Source organism: Scleropages formosus, chromosome 11, assembly GCF_900964775.1.
Source record: "Scleropages formosus chromosome 11, fSclFor1.1, whole genome shotgun sequence".
NCBI lineage: Eukaryota > Metazoa > Chordata > Actinopteri > Osteoglossiformes > Osteoglossidae > Scleropages > Scleropages formosus.
In genome coordinates, this window is record NC_041816.1 from 20979551 (window position 1) to 20996617 (window position 17067).

Here is a 17067-nt window from a genome sequence, read left to right on the forward strand (position 1 = left end):
TCAGCTGAGAAATAGAAATAAGCATATTTAAACTGTCACAGGAGTGTTACTGCACTCCAACCCTCCACACATCTTGGAGAAGGTGCAGCATCTTTGACAGACTTAATAATAAATAATAATAATAATAATAATAATAAGAAAAAGAAGAACAACAACAACCACCGTTTTTAATTATTATAAGAGCACAATCCACTGGCTTGCTCACTGTACACATTACGAATCCTGATGGTGGAGAAAGGACTGAGGAACAGAGCTTCCGGACCCACATGTTGGCATCTCACAGGTTTCCTGCTTCCAATGAGCAGTCACACATTTTCAAACTATGCATATAAACTGCATAAAGTAAGGTCACAGGGAGATTGCGGTGGATGTGATGCATACAGAATGAATGTGTTTGTGTGCCAGTGCCAGATGCAGGCATCAGCTATAACAAAACACAAAAAAAAAAACATGAAAAGAGAAAGAAAAACTCAGTTACTGTATAGCGAATTACAATTTGTAGAAAGTCACAGCCGATGAAAAACTCAATGTCTCCTTCAGCGACTGCGCCCATGCCAGCACCAATAACGTTGGCCCAGCAGGAGATGCCCTTACAAATTTTATAAAATGCAATAAGACAGCAAGACAATATTTCGGCACATCATAAAAATTGCCAATATCCAGCGCAAGCCATCCGACACCTTGATTTTACCATCAACATAGTCTAAAACCTACCAAATTCATTACTGCTTCGCTTTACAGAACTGCGTGATTTAGGCAACGCTGCACCCGAGAGCATCGGCGTGAAATGTTTATGAGTAGAGCACAATGAAATTAAATCTTCCACTGAGAGTGATCTCATTTATGGAAGCAAAGACAAGCAATCAGTAATCACCACTATTCCGCAAATATCAGTGCAGCAAAACGAGAAGCGAACCTAAACATCAGACCACCAAAAACTACCGATGACATTTCAGTTAGTACTGATGCCCAAGACAGACAAATACAGTTAAAAACTGAAAACGGGACTTACTATACTTCAAACTGACTGCATGTAGTTAATAGTGTAGCACCGGCAACATGACAAAGATGCCAAATAGCAAGGGAAAAAACCCCAATTTATATGTTTATTTATGGGAATTTTGGAGCTAAATTACTGGTACTAAAGCTCATAAAACTACACCTAAACCCTGATGTGAGGTTTAGATGCTGTAGATCTTCTAAAGAAATGTTTTATCAGTATAGCGAGAAATACAAATCACACAAACCGCTTTCAAGAAGGCATTAGTTTAATGAGCTTGTGTCATTCAAAATCTAATTTTTTCTTAAATTAAATTTAAGCCCCATTCATTGGCTCTTTAACCTTGTCCAAGCTAAACAAAGTGTAGTTACCAGTGTTCAATTAACAAGAAAGAAATCAAGCAAATGGGACTGTTTTCACAGTTACAGTATGACTGTATAAAACAGTATGGCGGTTTTGAAACAAATCTAATAAATTAATGCATTTTAAATAAACAAACATATCTAAATAAGGAATGTAAACCAACAGCCCCACAGGGGGTTTACACGAGTCTTTACAGTGTGGTTGCTAACCGATTTATAATACATAAAATCCAATTATGCATACCTTCATTAGCTAAGGGCAGCAGGTTCACGGGAAAATGTCAAAACACATGGTAATGTGTGTGCTGTACAAAGATCGCCACTCTCTACACTTGCAATAAACCAAACAAACAAACAAAGCTTCTCTGGTCACCAGGAGTTGAGTCACAACAACATATTTAATACTAATATACAAACGTTAACATCCGTCACTGACATTTTATTCACTGGAAAACTTACTTTCTGAACTCAGCTTCGCGCGCAGGATTCGCACTCGAATCAGTCAAAGCCTCCGTTTTCTTCTCTTCGTACACTTTCAGTTTCTGTTTCAGCATAACTATCTGAAAGGAAAAATGCACAATTAGCATTTTGGCAGAACACAACATACTTCACAAAAGCGACATGGGACAGACTGGGAGGCAATGCAGGATCCACCGGCTCGCGACGTTACCTCCGCTCGCTGCTTCTCGCATATCACCGCATACTGGCTGATGTGGCTGTCCAAACTCACCACATTGCTCTTGAGCTAGAAAACGAAATATCTGCGTTAAATTTATTTATTTTTTTAAAAAAGGCCATTTCACAGTACAACATTATAGTGATGAAAGTAGGGCTGGAAATACTGATAAAAGAAAGACAATAAAATACTTACATTAGACTTGATTTCTTTAGCTCGGTTCGCATACTTTAGTGTGTTGTAGGTGTCCTCATAGGACAAAGACGAAGGGCTGATGTTGGCGATCATGATGGTGCGGCAGTTCCCTCCCAGCGAGTCCTTCAGAAGGCGTGTGAGTTTGCTGTCCCTATAGGGTATGTGGGCTTTTTTGCTCTTTACAAACAAACAAAAATTTTGTCATTAAAGAAATGAAGTAAACAGTAAATCACCAGCCACAACAAAGCAACACTCTTCTCCCAGGTGCTTTTAAAAAAAAAAAAAAGTTAACCCTTTGTTTTAAAGGCTATTGTTCAACTCTATGTCCAATATTACTTCATCTGTTTGGGTGAAGGACTCTGACCTTTACTGGTATATCGAAAATACAAATTCAGAATAAGAATTAGTTTTACTGGTCAATATACAAAATACAGTGAAAATACAAATTCACCAAGGGAAAAGAAAAATTACATAATCAATTACATAATCATAACAAAATGAAATATTGAGCTTTTCTGCACACATGGCACATTGTTTAAACTTGTTAGAAAAACAAACAAAATGGATTTAATCTAATGTCTAAAGGCACTCAACACCATAAAACTGATGGCCCTGCAGGAATTTTAGGAGTACAGAGAGTTCCACTCAACTCTGGCCCTAATATCATTCTTTAATTTGCAGAATCTTAACTGCAGTATGAAACTGGAACCAAAGGAGGCAGCAGGAAATGTAATGGAGCTGTGCAGCCCTGCAACTAGAATTCTCATTCCTGCTGTAAGTAGGAATTGCCCTAAATTGCTCCTGTTAAAAAAAAAAAAAAAAAAAAAAAAAAAGCTTCCTAGCTATAAATGAGTGGAGGGAAAAAAAAACAAAACAAAAATGAGCAAAGAGCTGTAAGTAGCTTAATGTACAAACACTAAGTTTCCTTACGGAGTTCATATGTTCGCATGTTCTGGTTTCCTCCCATAATCCATAGAGACACATTTCAGGTGAAAACAGGAATCTAAAAAGTTGCACTGAGTGTGTTAGTACGTAACGGTACATTACACTGCTACAAATGTGCGAACGAGTGTAGAAAGTTTCATCTAGAGCATCATTTTAAGTCACCCAGGACAAAGGTGTCAGCTTATTAGTAGTTAATAATCATTGTGTGTTGCTTTGGTGAAAAGTGTTTGCTACATTATGAATTGAATGTTAAGGTTTAAAAAAAAAAAAAAAAAAAAAAAAAAAAAAAAAAAAAAAAAAAAAAAAACACACACACACACTCCCCCCTTCCCCCCCCAAATTTAGAAAACTATACACTGTGCACAGCTGTTACTTTACTTGTCTACAGCACATAACTGTATATGAATAACTGCACACTAATCCATGCCTTGAGTAAGTTTCCCTTATGGCAAGCAGGGAGAGGTGGACATTCTGGTTGCCTAAGCGGGGATTAGGTTACCATGAGGAGACGGCACGTTCAGACAGCAGACTCCGAATGCGAGCAGCCCGCCAGTGGCCTCCCCTGGGATGGCTGTAACCCGAGACACCTGAGTTACAGGTTAATATATGCGGCTGGTGCGAAACAATACCCAAACATGCTGGCCCCCAGCCACTGGGTAATGTAGAAGCCAGTCATGGGCCTAGACCGACAACTGCAGTGAACGTGTGAACCAAGTAACACGACTGATTAAACTACCTTCCCTAAATAAACAAAGAAACGGACATACCTTCAACGGTACTTGGAAACAAGGATGCTAAAATCTTAACGAAAGATTAGAAAAGCTCTACAGGTATACAATATTGCAGTTTCAGACTACCCACCTTTATTTCTGGGCAGATCATAAAATAGATTCATTTATTCAGATTTGAGCCCGACAAAGTTTAAGTTCAGCAAAAAAAAAACATGATACAAAACAGGAGTATATATAGCATTCCTCAACCACATGGAAAATTAAACAAACAAATCAGCAGTACATATTAAAACACAAACACACATTGATGAAAAAAAGATTAAACAGAGTAAGCAAGAAAAAGGTAAACTTCGCTTTCAGATTTTTACAATTTGAGATTACTTGCAAATAGGCCTTCACATCTAGTTTAAAGCGTTCAAAGTGAATTCTTCGTGACCATTTTACTTTGTGCATGCAGTAACGTACCAACGTGATTACATCAATTACAAAAGATATCTTATTTTCAGTGGAATTGAAGTTTATCTCCACATCTATTTCTTTTGAAAGTAATAGCAATCTATTTAAATGTTGCATTGTTTCAGGGCTACTTTCACAAAAAATCTTTTTAAATTGTTTCACAACAAGGGTCTTTACTGGGTAGATTTGATTAAGTAATTTATATGAAATCTCCTTAACCTTATTAGTTATGCATTTATTGGGATCATCCAATTTTTCCTCCCCCATCCAATCTGTGACATAACACGATTGTGTCACTAACAATATAGTTTGAATATATCAACTTTACTTGAAGGAAGGAGAAAAAAAAGAAAAAAAAAAGGGGGGGCTTCCCCCCCCCACTGAATCATGACATCTGGCTCAACCATTTACGCAAATATCGTTTCAAGTATCATCAGATGGGAATGAAAATAAATTCACCCCATCTGATTCAGCTTGGCGACGTGTAGTTATGCAGCAGCTGTGAATCACTGCGATTCAAGGACTACAAATTCAAGGACGGATTGTGTCAGATCACTCTTTATATAGTGATACTTGCAATAACAGAATAAGTACAAGCTGCTGAATGAACCTGGCTTTGCAGTTTGTTCTGCATATACACTCCTTCATTCAATTCGTCATCATGAAACGGCAGTAAGGACGCTATACAAGTGCCTAAATCTTTTTTTATATGAAGCTGCTGTTCTCTCAAGACCCCTGTAAATATGTGGTGAATGCTTAAAGAGCAAAGTGAAATTAAGCAAACACTAAAAATGTAGCACTTAGTCTAATTTTATGCATATATTCAGGTTTCTCCACAATCTGGCTGGATTGTTTCATCAGTTCAGAAGAACTGATAAGACAAAAAAGATTGTTGCTCCATTTGTTTAACTTGGGTGGTACGGTGGCACAGCGATTAGTGCTGCTGTCTCAGAGCGCCTGAATGGTGCGTGAGGATATAGGTTCAATCCCCGCTCAGTCAGTGTAGAGTTTGCATGTTCTCCCCATGTCTGTGTGGGTTTCCTCTGGGTGCTCAGGTTTCCTCCCACAGTCCAAAGACATGCTGTTCAGGTTCCCCCATAGTGTGTGAGAGTGTGTTCCACTGATTTATGGATGAGTGACCCACTGTGATTAGTGTATCCAGCAGTGTAAATCACCTTGGTGAATAAGGTGTGTGGGCTGAAAACACTACACAGAGTTCATTGGAAGTAGCTTTGGAGAAAGCATCTGATAAATAAAAGTAAACTTACATGGAACATGGCACTATATTGGGGACTGGGAGATGCAGATTGCTGCTGCTTCTGCCGCCCAGCATTGCAAAAGAGTATCACTCCGCATATCGCTTACCGGGGTGGGGGGGGAGATTCAAAATTCAGAAGTATGGTTTCTACTGAATGCCTATCGTCAGCTCAACGTTCTAAGTCGAACCATCGTAAATCGGGGACCACCTGTAATGTGCTGCTGGATATGTTTACTTGCTGATAAACAAAACAAATATACACATCTTAAACCAATGCCTATGTCACAATAAATATTGTATTTGATAAATATCAAGATCATGATAAAGAACAAACAGATCAATTTGTTCAGAACTACTGTAAAATTCAAATCTGAATAAACTTACAACATTACAGAAATATGTCCCTATGCGGAATGAAGGGAAACTACATTTTTGGTTATTTCTTAAACCCCATCATCTCTGACAGATTCATTATATTTTGATTTAATTGGGAGGAAAATACCATAAATGCTGTGATTTTTCCAAGAACTAAATTTGGACACAAAGATGCTTGGCACTGATGAACCACAACACATTCAGGGAATCCCACTCACAGACTAAACCCCTGGGTGATGATTTTCATTCCAAAAGATTACTGCACGTAAAGCGTCTAATCATGTTATGCTGCTCTGTACCCTTTGTACTCCAATTCAGATTAGACTCTGAATTACAAGAGTCTATTTACCAATTTTTTCTAACTCATTTTTGCTGCATGGCATTCATTTATTTCGCTCGTGTAGATGCACACCTTTATTCTGGCTTTTCACCAACATCTCACTGATTTGCTCTCCCTGCTCCTGTCAAGCTAGTTTGAGGAAAGAGCATCAGATCACAAACACCACAACTAAATTGACAAAGCGACGACGAAAAGACTGCTACCAATGACAAACTATAGTAATTTGATGATGAATTAAATTGTGATACACAATAGGACTGGGAAGAATGGTAGCCTATCCTACAAAAGGTGTTCCAAAGTATTTTCTGGCAATGAATCAAAACAATATAAGCCTTTAACAAAATTATGCATATGTATAAGGGCATAGTGGAACATTAACTCCAGTAATTTTACTCTGCTATGTAGATGAGACCACAACTGAGCCGTAGACAAATTCAAACTCGGACATTGGGACAGAGATACAGACTTGCTGTCACTAAACGCGAAACCTCTGTCGGTGGCATCAATTTAGGCATTTCCTGACTAAAGCTACTGTATTAATCTCTTCATTGCCCTGGAAAGAATAACAGTGTCCAAGCAGGAGTTTGAATGGTGGTGTTCGAACTACATTCTTGGGCACTGGATGGAGATAAATATTCCATCACGCAAATTTACAAACAGGGTCACACTTCTTCCATAATAAAACCAATGGCTGTAAAGTACCCAGTGAACTCTGTAGAGGTGTTCATAACGCTTGCATAAGATACTTATAAAACATCTTAAATATTGAAATAAAATTAATAAATGATTACAATTTGCACAACTGATCCTCCTTACCTACTTGGTTCAACCAATGCAACTTGGGCGTCACTTATTTTTGCACCTGCACTGCTTGCCCCATTTCTATTACACACGATTTCCTCTAAAGCAATATATGGAATTGGTCATTAACCGTCACACCTGTTATGTTACATGAGAAATACTTTCTCATTAAATAACGATTTCATGGTAAAACTAAGGGATACAAGGAGTTAAACTTTCAAGCAGTACGGTAAACACTTCCTATTACACTAAATCGCGACCACTGACAATCAGTTAAGATAAATGTACGCCACAATTTAAGAAGTGATTTGAATATATTTATTAAATTTAGGTGATGCTCCCCCAAAGCAGTTGAAAGCACTAAGCAAATTACACCTACCTACCCACTTATAAAACTGGGGAATTTTTACTGGAACAATTCAGCATAACTTCTTTGCTCATGGCTCCTACAATAGGATGTGGGATTTGAATCTGGATCTTTCAAATCCAAGGTGGCAGCGCTACCAGTAATATCACATTCACAAACATTAAACTATTAACTCAGATATTTAAGTTGTACAAACAGCTTTGGCTGTATGTGGAGGAGAAAAGCAAGGACAAGGGACATACACTGAGCGTGTTGTGATCAGCGTTGTCTAAACAACAGCTGATGGACCGATCGATCCAGGGATGAACAACTTTAATAACATGAATACCTTACACTAGCCTAAATGAAGCTTGACATCTAATGGAGGTTATCTGGTGTCAAGCACTCATTATGAATGCCACAACACCTCTAACAGTCTCTTAACAGCCACCCTCATTTGCATAATCATAGTGAATATTACCAAAGAACTATCAATGACTCCATCTGAAGGGCACTTACGTTTCCCTTTTCTGCTATGAGATTTATTTGGTTTAACATAATAAGAAAAGCCAGTGGCGATGGCTACGCAAAGTAAGCTCCTACCTTTGGGTCCGCCAGGGTGTTAATGACATTTCCTAGGGCAAGCAGCGAGCGGTTGATGTTGGCCCCCTCCCTGAAGCGTGCGCCCTTGGCGTTGGTAGCACTGGCTCGTTCCGAGCCAGCAAGGTCAATGAGGCTCATCTTGGCGATTCTTACATTGGGGTTTAGGCTGGCTGACTTCTCTTGTTGCCTTAGATAGATCTGACGCAGAAGAGGACATTTGTAGCATCAGGGAGAATATAATATTTTAAAACACAAATTTTTGCAGCAAGTCATTTTGGAAACACTTGAAAATTTAAGGAAGTGAATCAAAATGGAAATAATATACACCCTTCACTTACACGGAAGGGTCCCTTACAATGAAAAACCACCACATGAGCTTGCGTAAATATATACCATTTCCTCTTGCAACAGGCTAATAATTCAGTACAACAGCATTTTTACCCATTACTTGGTCATTTTTACTGCTGGACATGTCCTTTGTGACACCCTGACCAAGATGCAAGAAAGGGCAAAGCCACACATGTGAGGAAAAACCCTACACAGGTGATCCCAGCAACACATCTCCCATCCCCGATTCCTGGTTAACATGAAATTAAAACTCATGGGAACATTTATAGGAACTAGAGAACAGAATAAATACATTTAAATATGTACAGAGTTATTTACATTGTTCCTCCTCCCTTTGTGCTGCCACGGTCACAGAGACGTGCAACACAATCATTTATACAACTTTAACGACATGAACACCCTTACACTACTATAAATTAAATTTTTATCTTGCCATCATGTGAATATAATGTGGTGTCAAAGATATGTTAGCAACAAGGCAAAGCACCTCTAAGCGAATACTGCCAGAGCTTTGCAGAGACCTTGGGAACTACACTTATTTCATAAAGATTAATGAATAAAATTACCAAACTGTGTCTGTCCAGTGTACTGTGTACCTTGTCTCACACCCTATGCTTACAGGGTAGACTCTAGACCACTATGACCCTGCACTAAACAAGTTGTTACTGAAAATGAATGAAAATATAACATTAAAAGATAGAAAATTATTTTGTCAGAAACTTAAAAAATATATTAGTGTTGTCACTGTTATGCACAAAAAATACATGTTTGGTTTAAATCAACATACTGGTTACAACTGCTGCTTCTGGACCCAAAGCTTGCAGGTTCAAATCCCACCTTGAGCTGTAGTACCCTTGAGCAAGGTACTTACCCTAAATTGCTCTACTAAAATTACCCATCTGTATAAATGGGTAAATAACTGTAGGTAGCGTGACACTAAGTCACTTCGGAGAAAAGTGTCCACTAAATGAGTGAATGTAAATTAATTTTAGCTCACCTTTTTAATTTGGGAACAGATAATTTTAAGAAATAATTTCAGTTCAATCCCCTCACAATAGGAATTTGTCCAATAGCATAATTTCACAGAAGGAACTACAGATGGATGGGTGTATCTGAAATCTGACATAGCACAACTGTGTAAGAGAGTCACTTATCAGCTTGGCAGAACTGGACGCTACTGTCATAAGCACCTCTACTGACTGATGAATGCCAACACCCCATGGTTAAGGCTGTTTACCAATAGGCTCTAGTCAGAGTTCTTGAACACCCAGTGCTTACCTGGAACACAGCATGTGACCGTGATGAGCAGGAGTTCACATCAGTAGGGTGCTGTGTTCTGTTTCTATTGCCATAGTCCAAGGCTTCAAGGATGTGTTCGGCAGATTTAGGCTAAATGAGATGAAGACCACTCATAAGAACTCATTTATACGTCTATAACAGAACAGTGTCAAGTGTAACGTAGTGATTACAGATTTACGAAATCTGTTCCTGGGACTGATAATTAAACTATGAACAGAATAACTTAAAACAAAGCAGCCCACAAAGCAACCCTCATTTCTTTGTCCTGACATCTGTTTAAAAGTAGCCTGTCAGCTGGCAGTCCTCATATGGTAAACCCTAAGCCTGAAAGGGTTTCTTTTTAGTGAACCCACCCCAGGTGTTTACATTCACATTTATTTATTTAGCAGACGCTTTTCTCCAAAGCGACTTACAATGTTAGTCTACCTACAACTTTGTACCCATTTACACATCTCGGAAACTTTACAGGAGCAATTTAGGTTAAGCACCTTGCTCAAGGGTATTACAGCTGGAGGTGAGATTCAAACCTGCGACCTTTGGGTCCAAAGGCAGCAGCTCAAACCAGTACACTACCAGCTGTTCCATACACAGATGTGTTCTAGGCTACAAATGGCCATAAGGTGTATTTAGCCAGTGAACATTTTATAATTTCACTTAATTGGTAGAGACAAAGAAGGCTGAGTTCTCTGACATGGAAATAAACACTGGCAAAGCAAATGCATTATAATAGACATCATCACAAGCTTGTGCCCTCCTACCTGATGAAGTGTGAGACCTTGTACCACTACCCCTTTAGTACTGTCTTCACGAACAGCGAGGGGCCCAGAATTGGCCAGCAGGTCCCGAATTTGTTCATTATAGACCTTAAACAAAATACATATACATATATAATTAAAGCCCCTGATGCACTTACTTGATGTGTCAAAACTAAGAAAAAAAATGTCCATTTGTTTAAAAATTATATATAAATAAATCACAGCCAACCAATTCCACTGGAATTGTGGATATCAGAAAAGAAGTGACAGCTCTGAGAAGAATTAAGAAAATTCACAAGACAGACTGACAAAGGACTCACCTCCAAATAAGAGAAAGCAACATCAAACACCTTCTCATCTCTGACTTGATCAATTCGACTGAACAGGTCCATCATGGTAAGGTACATAACACCTGGCTCCTGGTCAGTGCCCAGCATGGTGTGCGTCTTCCCCGCCCCCGTTGCACCATAGGCAAACACTGCAGGATATCAGAAATTTCATTTGGGGGAAAAAAAAAAAAGTGACCATCACCTTTAAATTCACATGGAAGAAAGTCATCTTACTAATTTCTGGCAAGTGTAATTTCTATGTTTCCTTATCAAAATCACCACCATCCCATTAATTAAAAAAAGATAAACTGTACTTCTGCTGAGATGTATGTCACTTTGGACAAAAGCGTCTGCTAAATGAATAAATGTAATAATAATAAAAGTTAGTCAAACTCTAAAAGCATAACCTTCAATAAAAGCCCAATCATGCTTTATAAGTGATGAGACATTTAATATTATATCTGACTTCCTGCTAAGCTGATATTTTTAATCCAAAACGGAAGTTTTTTTAACCAGCGTTTATAAGTCTGGACCTTTTACTACGGCAATTCAATGTTAAGTACCTTGATTAAGGGAGTCAGAGCAGTAACAGGCAGTGACGCTTTACCACAACGCTACCAGTTGTGCCAGTAATCGAGTTACTCTGTTGCATTCTACTTAATGACTATACCACGAAGTGCTGTACTCCTCCGGAGCATCGACTGGTATATGATAAAACAGCAGCGTAATGCTCGTTACTACAACCAAGAAAAATTTAAAAAAAAAAAAAAATCCAGCTTCTTCTAGTTTAATATCTTACACAAAGCCACAACTGTGTTGACATCCTCGCTATGCAGTAACACATATAACAGATGCCAATGTATTCTAACATCTAGGGGTGCAGTCAGCATCTCTACCTAAATTCATAAACTGGTTCCAATTTTTGATAACGATGCAAACATTCTCTGGTTTAATTTACGCATTTCAACAAATTTTCTTCAGCGATATATTCTCAAAACGCGTGTCGTGAAGCAAAAGTGCCCCATGCTTCTGAGGCCGCGTTAATTCAACTTGCTTCTGTAGTTTTAGTCCGTGCCTGATGCCTGTGACCGCTGGCGGTCAAGACGACGAACGTTGGGGACAGAGTAAGAGCTAGTGAAGACAAGGCATTTTTAATCACTCTATATTACTTTTTTTAAATTTCATGCATTAAAATATCTTTAAAAAGCCTTGTGGGCCTCTTCAGGACCTCTTCTTTCCCCCTGAATATACACTTAGATTTGGTGATGCTGATAAATGGGTAACTGTGTGGTCTGTTTTTCCAGAGTATCTTGAATTTTTAGAAGACTCAGAGACTCCTTCTGAGAATCCGTCCATCCTTAGCTCTCACTGTGCAAGAGATGGACTCACTTGTGCGACTAACTCTCGCCCTCTACGAGCTGGAATCCTCAGCTGACAGCACATCATTTTTGAGCAGTGATGTCATTATACACTTGATTGCTTTGCTTTATTTCAGTTGTTCCAGGTTCCGTTCTAGACCTCTGCTCGGCTCCATCACGGTGCACTGTGTATAGTTCTCCACCCAACAACCCTCCAACCAGCAATTAACCATAAGTGAGTGGAGAAGTTCTATCATTCAGATGACTTACATAGCAATCATAACTGCGTAGTTTTCGACAGCAAAAGTGAGCACTTAACAGAACAAAAAAAAGGCATACTGACAAAACATTCTTGTGGACTACAATGATGAATGGGAATGAACACTATGTAAACCGCAACTGCAACCTACACACATCGCCAGAAGAATAGCAGGAACCACTAAGGACCTTCTTACCACTGCAGGATTTTACAGCTCCTGATGGACCCTGGCACAAACAGTTTCTGGGAATGTTTCTTTAGCACGCTGAGTTTTTATAGGGTGGGGGTGCTAGCCCCACACCCAACCCTCCTCTTTTTATATCTGGGCCTGGCACCAGCATTGGCAGAGTCCTCTTCCCTAGAGTATTTATAGAAGATGGCACAGGATCTAAGCCTTTGGAAATCTACTGTTGATGTTGATGATACCTCACCTGGGATGATGGGCCAAACTTTAAAACAAAAGCAAAACTGCACTCCAAATAGCTCTAAATAACTGAATGTAAAAACTCTACACTCCACACATCCGCCACTTACACTCTACTACCTCTGTTCTCCCCCGCTCTGCCTAACATTCAGAAGAAAAAACATTTTTTTTTTTTTTTTTTTTTTTTTTTTTTTAAAGAAGACAAAAGAAGACAAATCTCCTGATCTTACCAGTGCAGTTGTATCCATTCAAGAATCCATCCAGAATCCCTTTTGTGGAGTTCTCAAAGACATCACCCTGAGTAGAATCCTCAGCAAAGACCGTGTCAAAAACAAACTTTAGATCCTTATTGGGTTTTTTGCTGATATCTCTGTTCCTAAGTCTCTGTGCATGGAAGAAGGTCACTTCCTCCTCCTTTGGGTCAAAGATTAGCATGTGATTGTCCACCACATGAACCACCCTCTTGTAGTTTCCCTCCAGTTCCCGGGTGTTTGCAGGCCGCACGCGGACCGCCACCCTCACATGGCTGCAGACGTTGCTCTCAGCCATGGTGGTCGTCTTATGCTTCCAGTAGCGTCTACAGAGCTGTGGCTTGTGAAGACATTGGATCAAAACATGTTAGCAAATCTGACAGCAGCATGATTGTCAAACTATAAGGTCTTCTACTAATTTGGTACATTTCTGCCAATTCGGAGGGGAAAATGCAGATATACGCATTGTGGACTTGTTACCGTTTCATTGTCACACCTTCTTTATTATTATTATTATTTTTTTCCCCCCCCAAAAATTCATCACTTTCATCCCCATTAAACTCCATGACAGCAAGAGTCAGAAAGAACACTGGACAATTACAAATACGTCCACATACAGAAATCAAAAAAGGTGTCCAGACATTCCAGAATTATTCGGAATCGTCGCACAGATCACCTCTTCCAGACTCACCTTGTCCATGATTTCTTACGTTTGTGTAACGTGTAAATGTTCGTGCTTTATAACTTTAAGATTTTAGCTGTTGAACAACGGATAAAACTTCACACAGCTACTCCAGTAATGTAAAGTAAATGTTTAAATATTTTAAAAAAATTAAGCCGGTGATCAGGTATCGTGGATATTCTGACAGTTTTATGCAGCAACTCGTGTGGTAAACATTGGTTCATATGATATGGTGAAAAAAAACTAACTGTATTTAAGAAATCACATCTGCATCTAAGTGTCTCTTTTTGCTAATGTAATGAAAACATTGCATTTTCTACGAGATGTACGTCGCTTTCAGAGAAAAGCATGTGCTAAATACATAAACGAGTATTAAATGTAATTTTTCAAGCAAAATAAGAACAACATATTTAAAGAGGGAGTTTCAGGTGTGTATTGTAGCATTAAAATACTGTTACATGCTTGGCAAGGAAGGTCAATCAGCCTATATTCCATAACTTCATCAAAATAAGAATTTTTGGGCTGTGATTTAACAAGGGAAAAAAAAACAGGATGCCATTTGCATTTCACATCTCGCACCTTATCACACACTTAGAATAAATGTACCAAAAGTGAGATAATTCGCTTTGAAAACACAGCTGGGATGCCCCCCGGAAACATCCTTCGAAGACTCAGCAGAAGAGGGCAGATTCTGTGAATGAGCTGCAAGTTCTGTTCCTGGATTCACAGAGAACTCTTGTCAAAGCAACACAGAACACAGCGGTAGAAAGAAGTACGCAATGAACAGGTCGTAGGCTTGGAACTGTTCCCCACAATCCGCCGTTTCTCACCTTTCTTATTTCAATTCCTTTTATTTTTAGAGTGCTCTTTTCACACACAATTGAATGAGTGACACAGTGTGAAACAAAAGGCATGAGGCAAAGAAACAAAACACACCAAGCAAAGGTCTGCACACCTTCTAGTGCTGAAGAAAAATAACATAGTACTAATAATAGGCCTTAACAGAAAATTGAGCTGCAAACTGACATGACATTTCAAAAGAATCAAAATAGTGGGAGGAAAAAAAATATATATATATTTTTTTTCTATATCAAGTGTATCTTTCAAAACTAGATTTTTGGATAAACACACCTGCCAGATCACCAATTTTACTATTAACTTTGTTTGTATGTTAACACTTGACTTGTGTATAAATATCAACATGATCCGGCGCAAACAAAAGGTGTTGCTTTATTTCTTATTCATATTGCACGTCTAAGTCTAGGTTTATTTTTCCTCGGTTTATTCACAAAACGCTGCGCTGGTTGATCATGATGGAAAAGTTTCCGTTGAGTCTCACTGATAAAACTGTTTTTCACAGCTGAAATCAAATGCTTTCCTATTCCTCAGATGTTAAAATCATTTTGGAAACGTGATGTTACACCGCATTTTATGTTCGGATAAAAAACAAAAAAGCAAACAAAACAAGAAGAGAAGCAGATCATCATGAGCCTCATGACTGAGGATAAGAATAACGTGCCGTCGCGTCGTCTAGTAGTACAAAACTTAACCGCCCAACATCTGCATACTAAATAGTACTACTAATCAGCAGGAATTAATGAAAAGCTATTCAACTCACCTCTATAAAAACAGAACCACAATAAAAACAATGATGACTATAATTTAAAAACGAGTTCTGTGGATATCAGCGGACCTTCAGCGACAGCGAGGATTTCAAACACAGGCTACTCGACTTTTGATTGGACCGTTGGACGCGCAATCGTTCTTCGTTATGACATTTGATTGGTCAGTTTATCGCCAACGTAAAAAAGACGTCACAGGAATAGCGAAGCGAATAATCTTTCTTGGTAAATAGTGGGTGAGGCTGTATCATCCGAGGATATTTGATCAGTATTCAGTTGGAGGTCTGCTATTATGTGCTGGAAACCACTTCGAGTTTGAAATTACTACTATTATTGTTACAATATCCCGATTTGTGACACCCTGCGAATGTACACAGCGCCAGATTATTATCCAACCTTTGAAAGTATGTGAATACTGAACAAATATTTTCCTAATTCATTATTTTCCATCATAAATACGGAACTATACAGACAGAAATATTTAGTATACTTTTATTTCAATAAATTTTCAAAAGGTAAAAGTAGAATAATGCTCGTTTACTCCTTAACGTGGAACACATTGGTATATTGTACTGGTTGCCTTACGGAGGGTTTAAGAGGAAGGACCCGAGTGGCCTGGGGCGTTCCAGCGGTTCTGTATTGACGCCCATGCGTGGTAGCTGTGGTGTACCTGATTGGACGCGTACGGTGAGTGCAAGTTGAGGACGTGCGTGCGGAAAGCTCACGTGCTCGGGTAGACACGTGCTGGCGGCGCGCGCTGTTAGTCGGCCTGTCTAGACGGTAGGGCTGCAGTGTTGTCTTCGCGGCTCTCTGAGAATACGTTACCTGTCTGTTTGTCATGTCCTCGTCCTTATATAGTGTAACGTTTTCGGTTAGGTGACGGACCGCTTAGGCAAAGTGGCCCTTTTAGTCTCGTCCAGACTTCGCCAAGCTTGTTCTGGCCGGTGGCAATCCTCCTCGGCTTTCGCGCTTGTTTCTGCAAATTTCTCCGTGTTCTGAAGATGATTTAGCTGAACATGAAACATGTCTTAAAAACATAGTTTCCTTTACGGCATTAACAGCTTCACACAGCTATTTCATTAGCTGCCACGAAAGCGGCAGAATTTCAGGTTTAATACAAGTTACAGTTATTGACTCATTTTTTTATCAGCTGAGTAATTTTACTGGAGTAATTTAGGTTAAGTGCCTTAGGCTCCTATAGCCGGAAGTGGGGAATCGAAACTGTGACCTTCTTTGGATCCAAGCAGCAGCTGTAACAACTACCATCATCATCATGGTCTGGACTTGACATGACGTGTTGTACATTTATTAAATTTTGTCCAGTAAATCCAGGTATTTGTTTTTGTCCACATACTGAGAAGTGGGGGGGGGACGGGGGACTTTGGTTTCTGCCTCCTGGTGCAAGTGAAGGCTGGTTGGACACAAGTGTTTCAGAAAGAACTAAGTCTCATAAATTTCTGCTGAGGATCAATGCATCTATCATCTGTCCATCATCGCAGCTTGTTGCGTAGCGGTTAGAGTTGAGTTGCTGCCGTGGGACCGAAAGGTTGCAGGTTCAGGTCTCACCTAAAACTATAGTACCTTTTGAGCAAGGTGCTTATCCTAAAATTGCTATGGTGAAAATTTCCCAGTTGTGTGAATAAGTAGCTTAA

General features: G+C 39.2%; 2 protein-coding genes across 6 annotated transcripts in view; one reads left to right on the forward strand and one right to left on the reverse strand.

Moving 5' to 3' along the window:
• Positions 1-15525, reverse strand: part of kif18a (kinesin family member 18A) — a 31455-nt gene extending 15930 nt beyond the window's left edge. For both annotated transcript variants that reach the window (XM_029256315.1, XM_029256314.1), the window contains exons 1-9: positions 15412-15525; positions 13091-13451; positions 10811-10968; positions 10494-10598; positions 9715-9825; positions 8089-8286; positions 2234-2410; positions 2033-2107; positions 1822-1922 (exon numbers count right to left, since the gene is read on the reverse strand). In XM_029256315.1, the coding sequence (XP_029112148.1) occupies positions 1822-1922; positions 2033-2107; positions 2234-2410; positions 8089-8286; positions 9715-9825; positions 10494-10598; positions 10811-10968; positions 13091-13409 (1244 nt within the window). In that variant the 5' untranslated portion in view covers positions 13410-13451; positions 15412-15525. The remainder of the gene's footprint in view (positions 1-1821; positions 1923-2032; positions 2108-2233; positions 2411-8088; positions 8287-9714; positions 9826-10493; positions 10599-10810; positions 10969-13090; positions 13452-15411) is intronic.
• A 189-nt stretch (positions 15526-15714) lies between these two features.
• The window catches only part of mettl15 (methyltransferase 15, mitochondrial 12S rRNA N4-cytidine), a 62397-nt gene continuing 61044 nt past the window's right edge, over positions 15715-17067 (forward strand). Inside the window, exon 1 of one of the 4 annotated variants that reach the window (XM_018764027.2) lies at positions 15715-15819. In XM_018764027.2, coding sequence (XP_018619543.2) covers positions 15783-15819 — 37 coding nt within the window. In that variant the 5' untranslated portion in view covers positions 15715-15782. The other 3 variants (XM_018764029.2, XM_018764028.2, XM_029256504.1) reach the window with 3 other exon arrangements.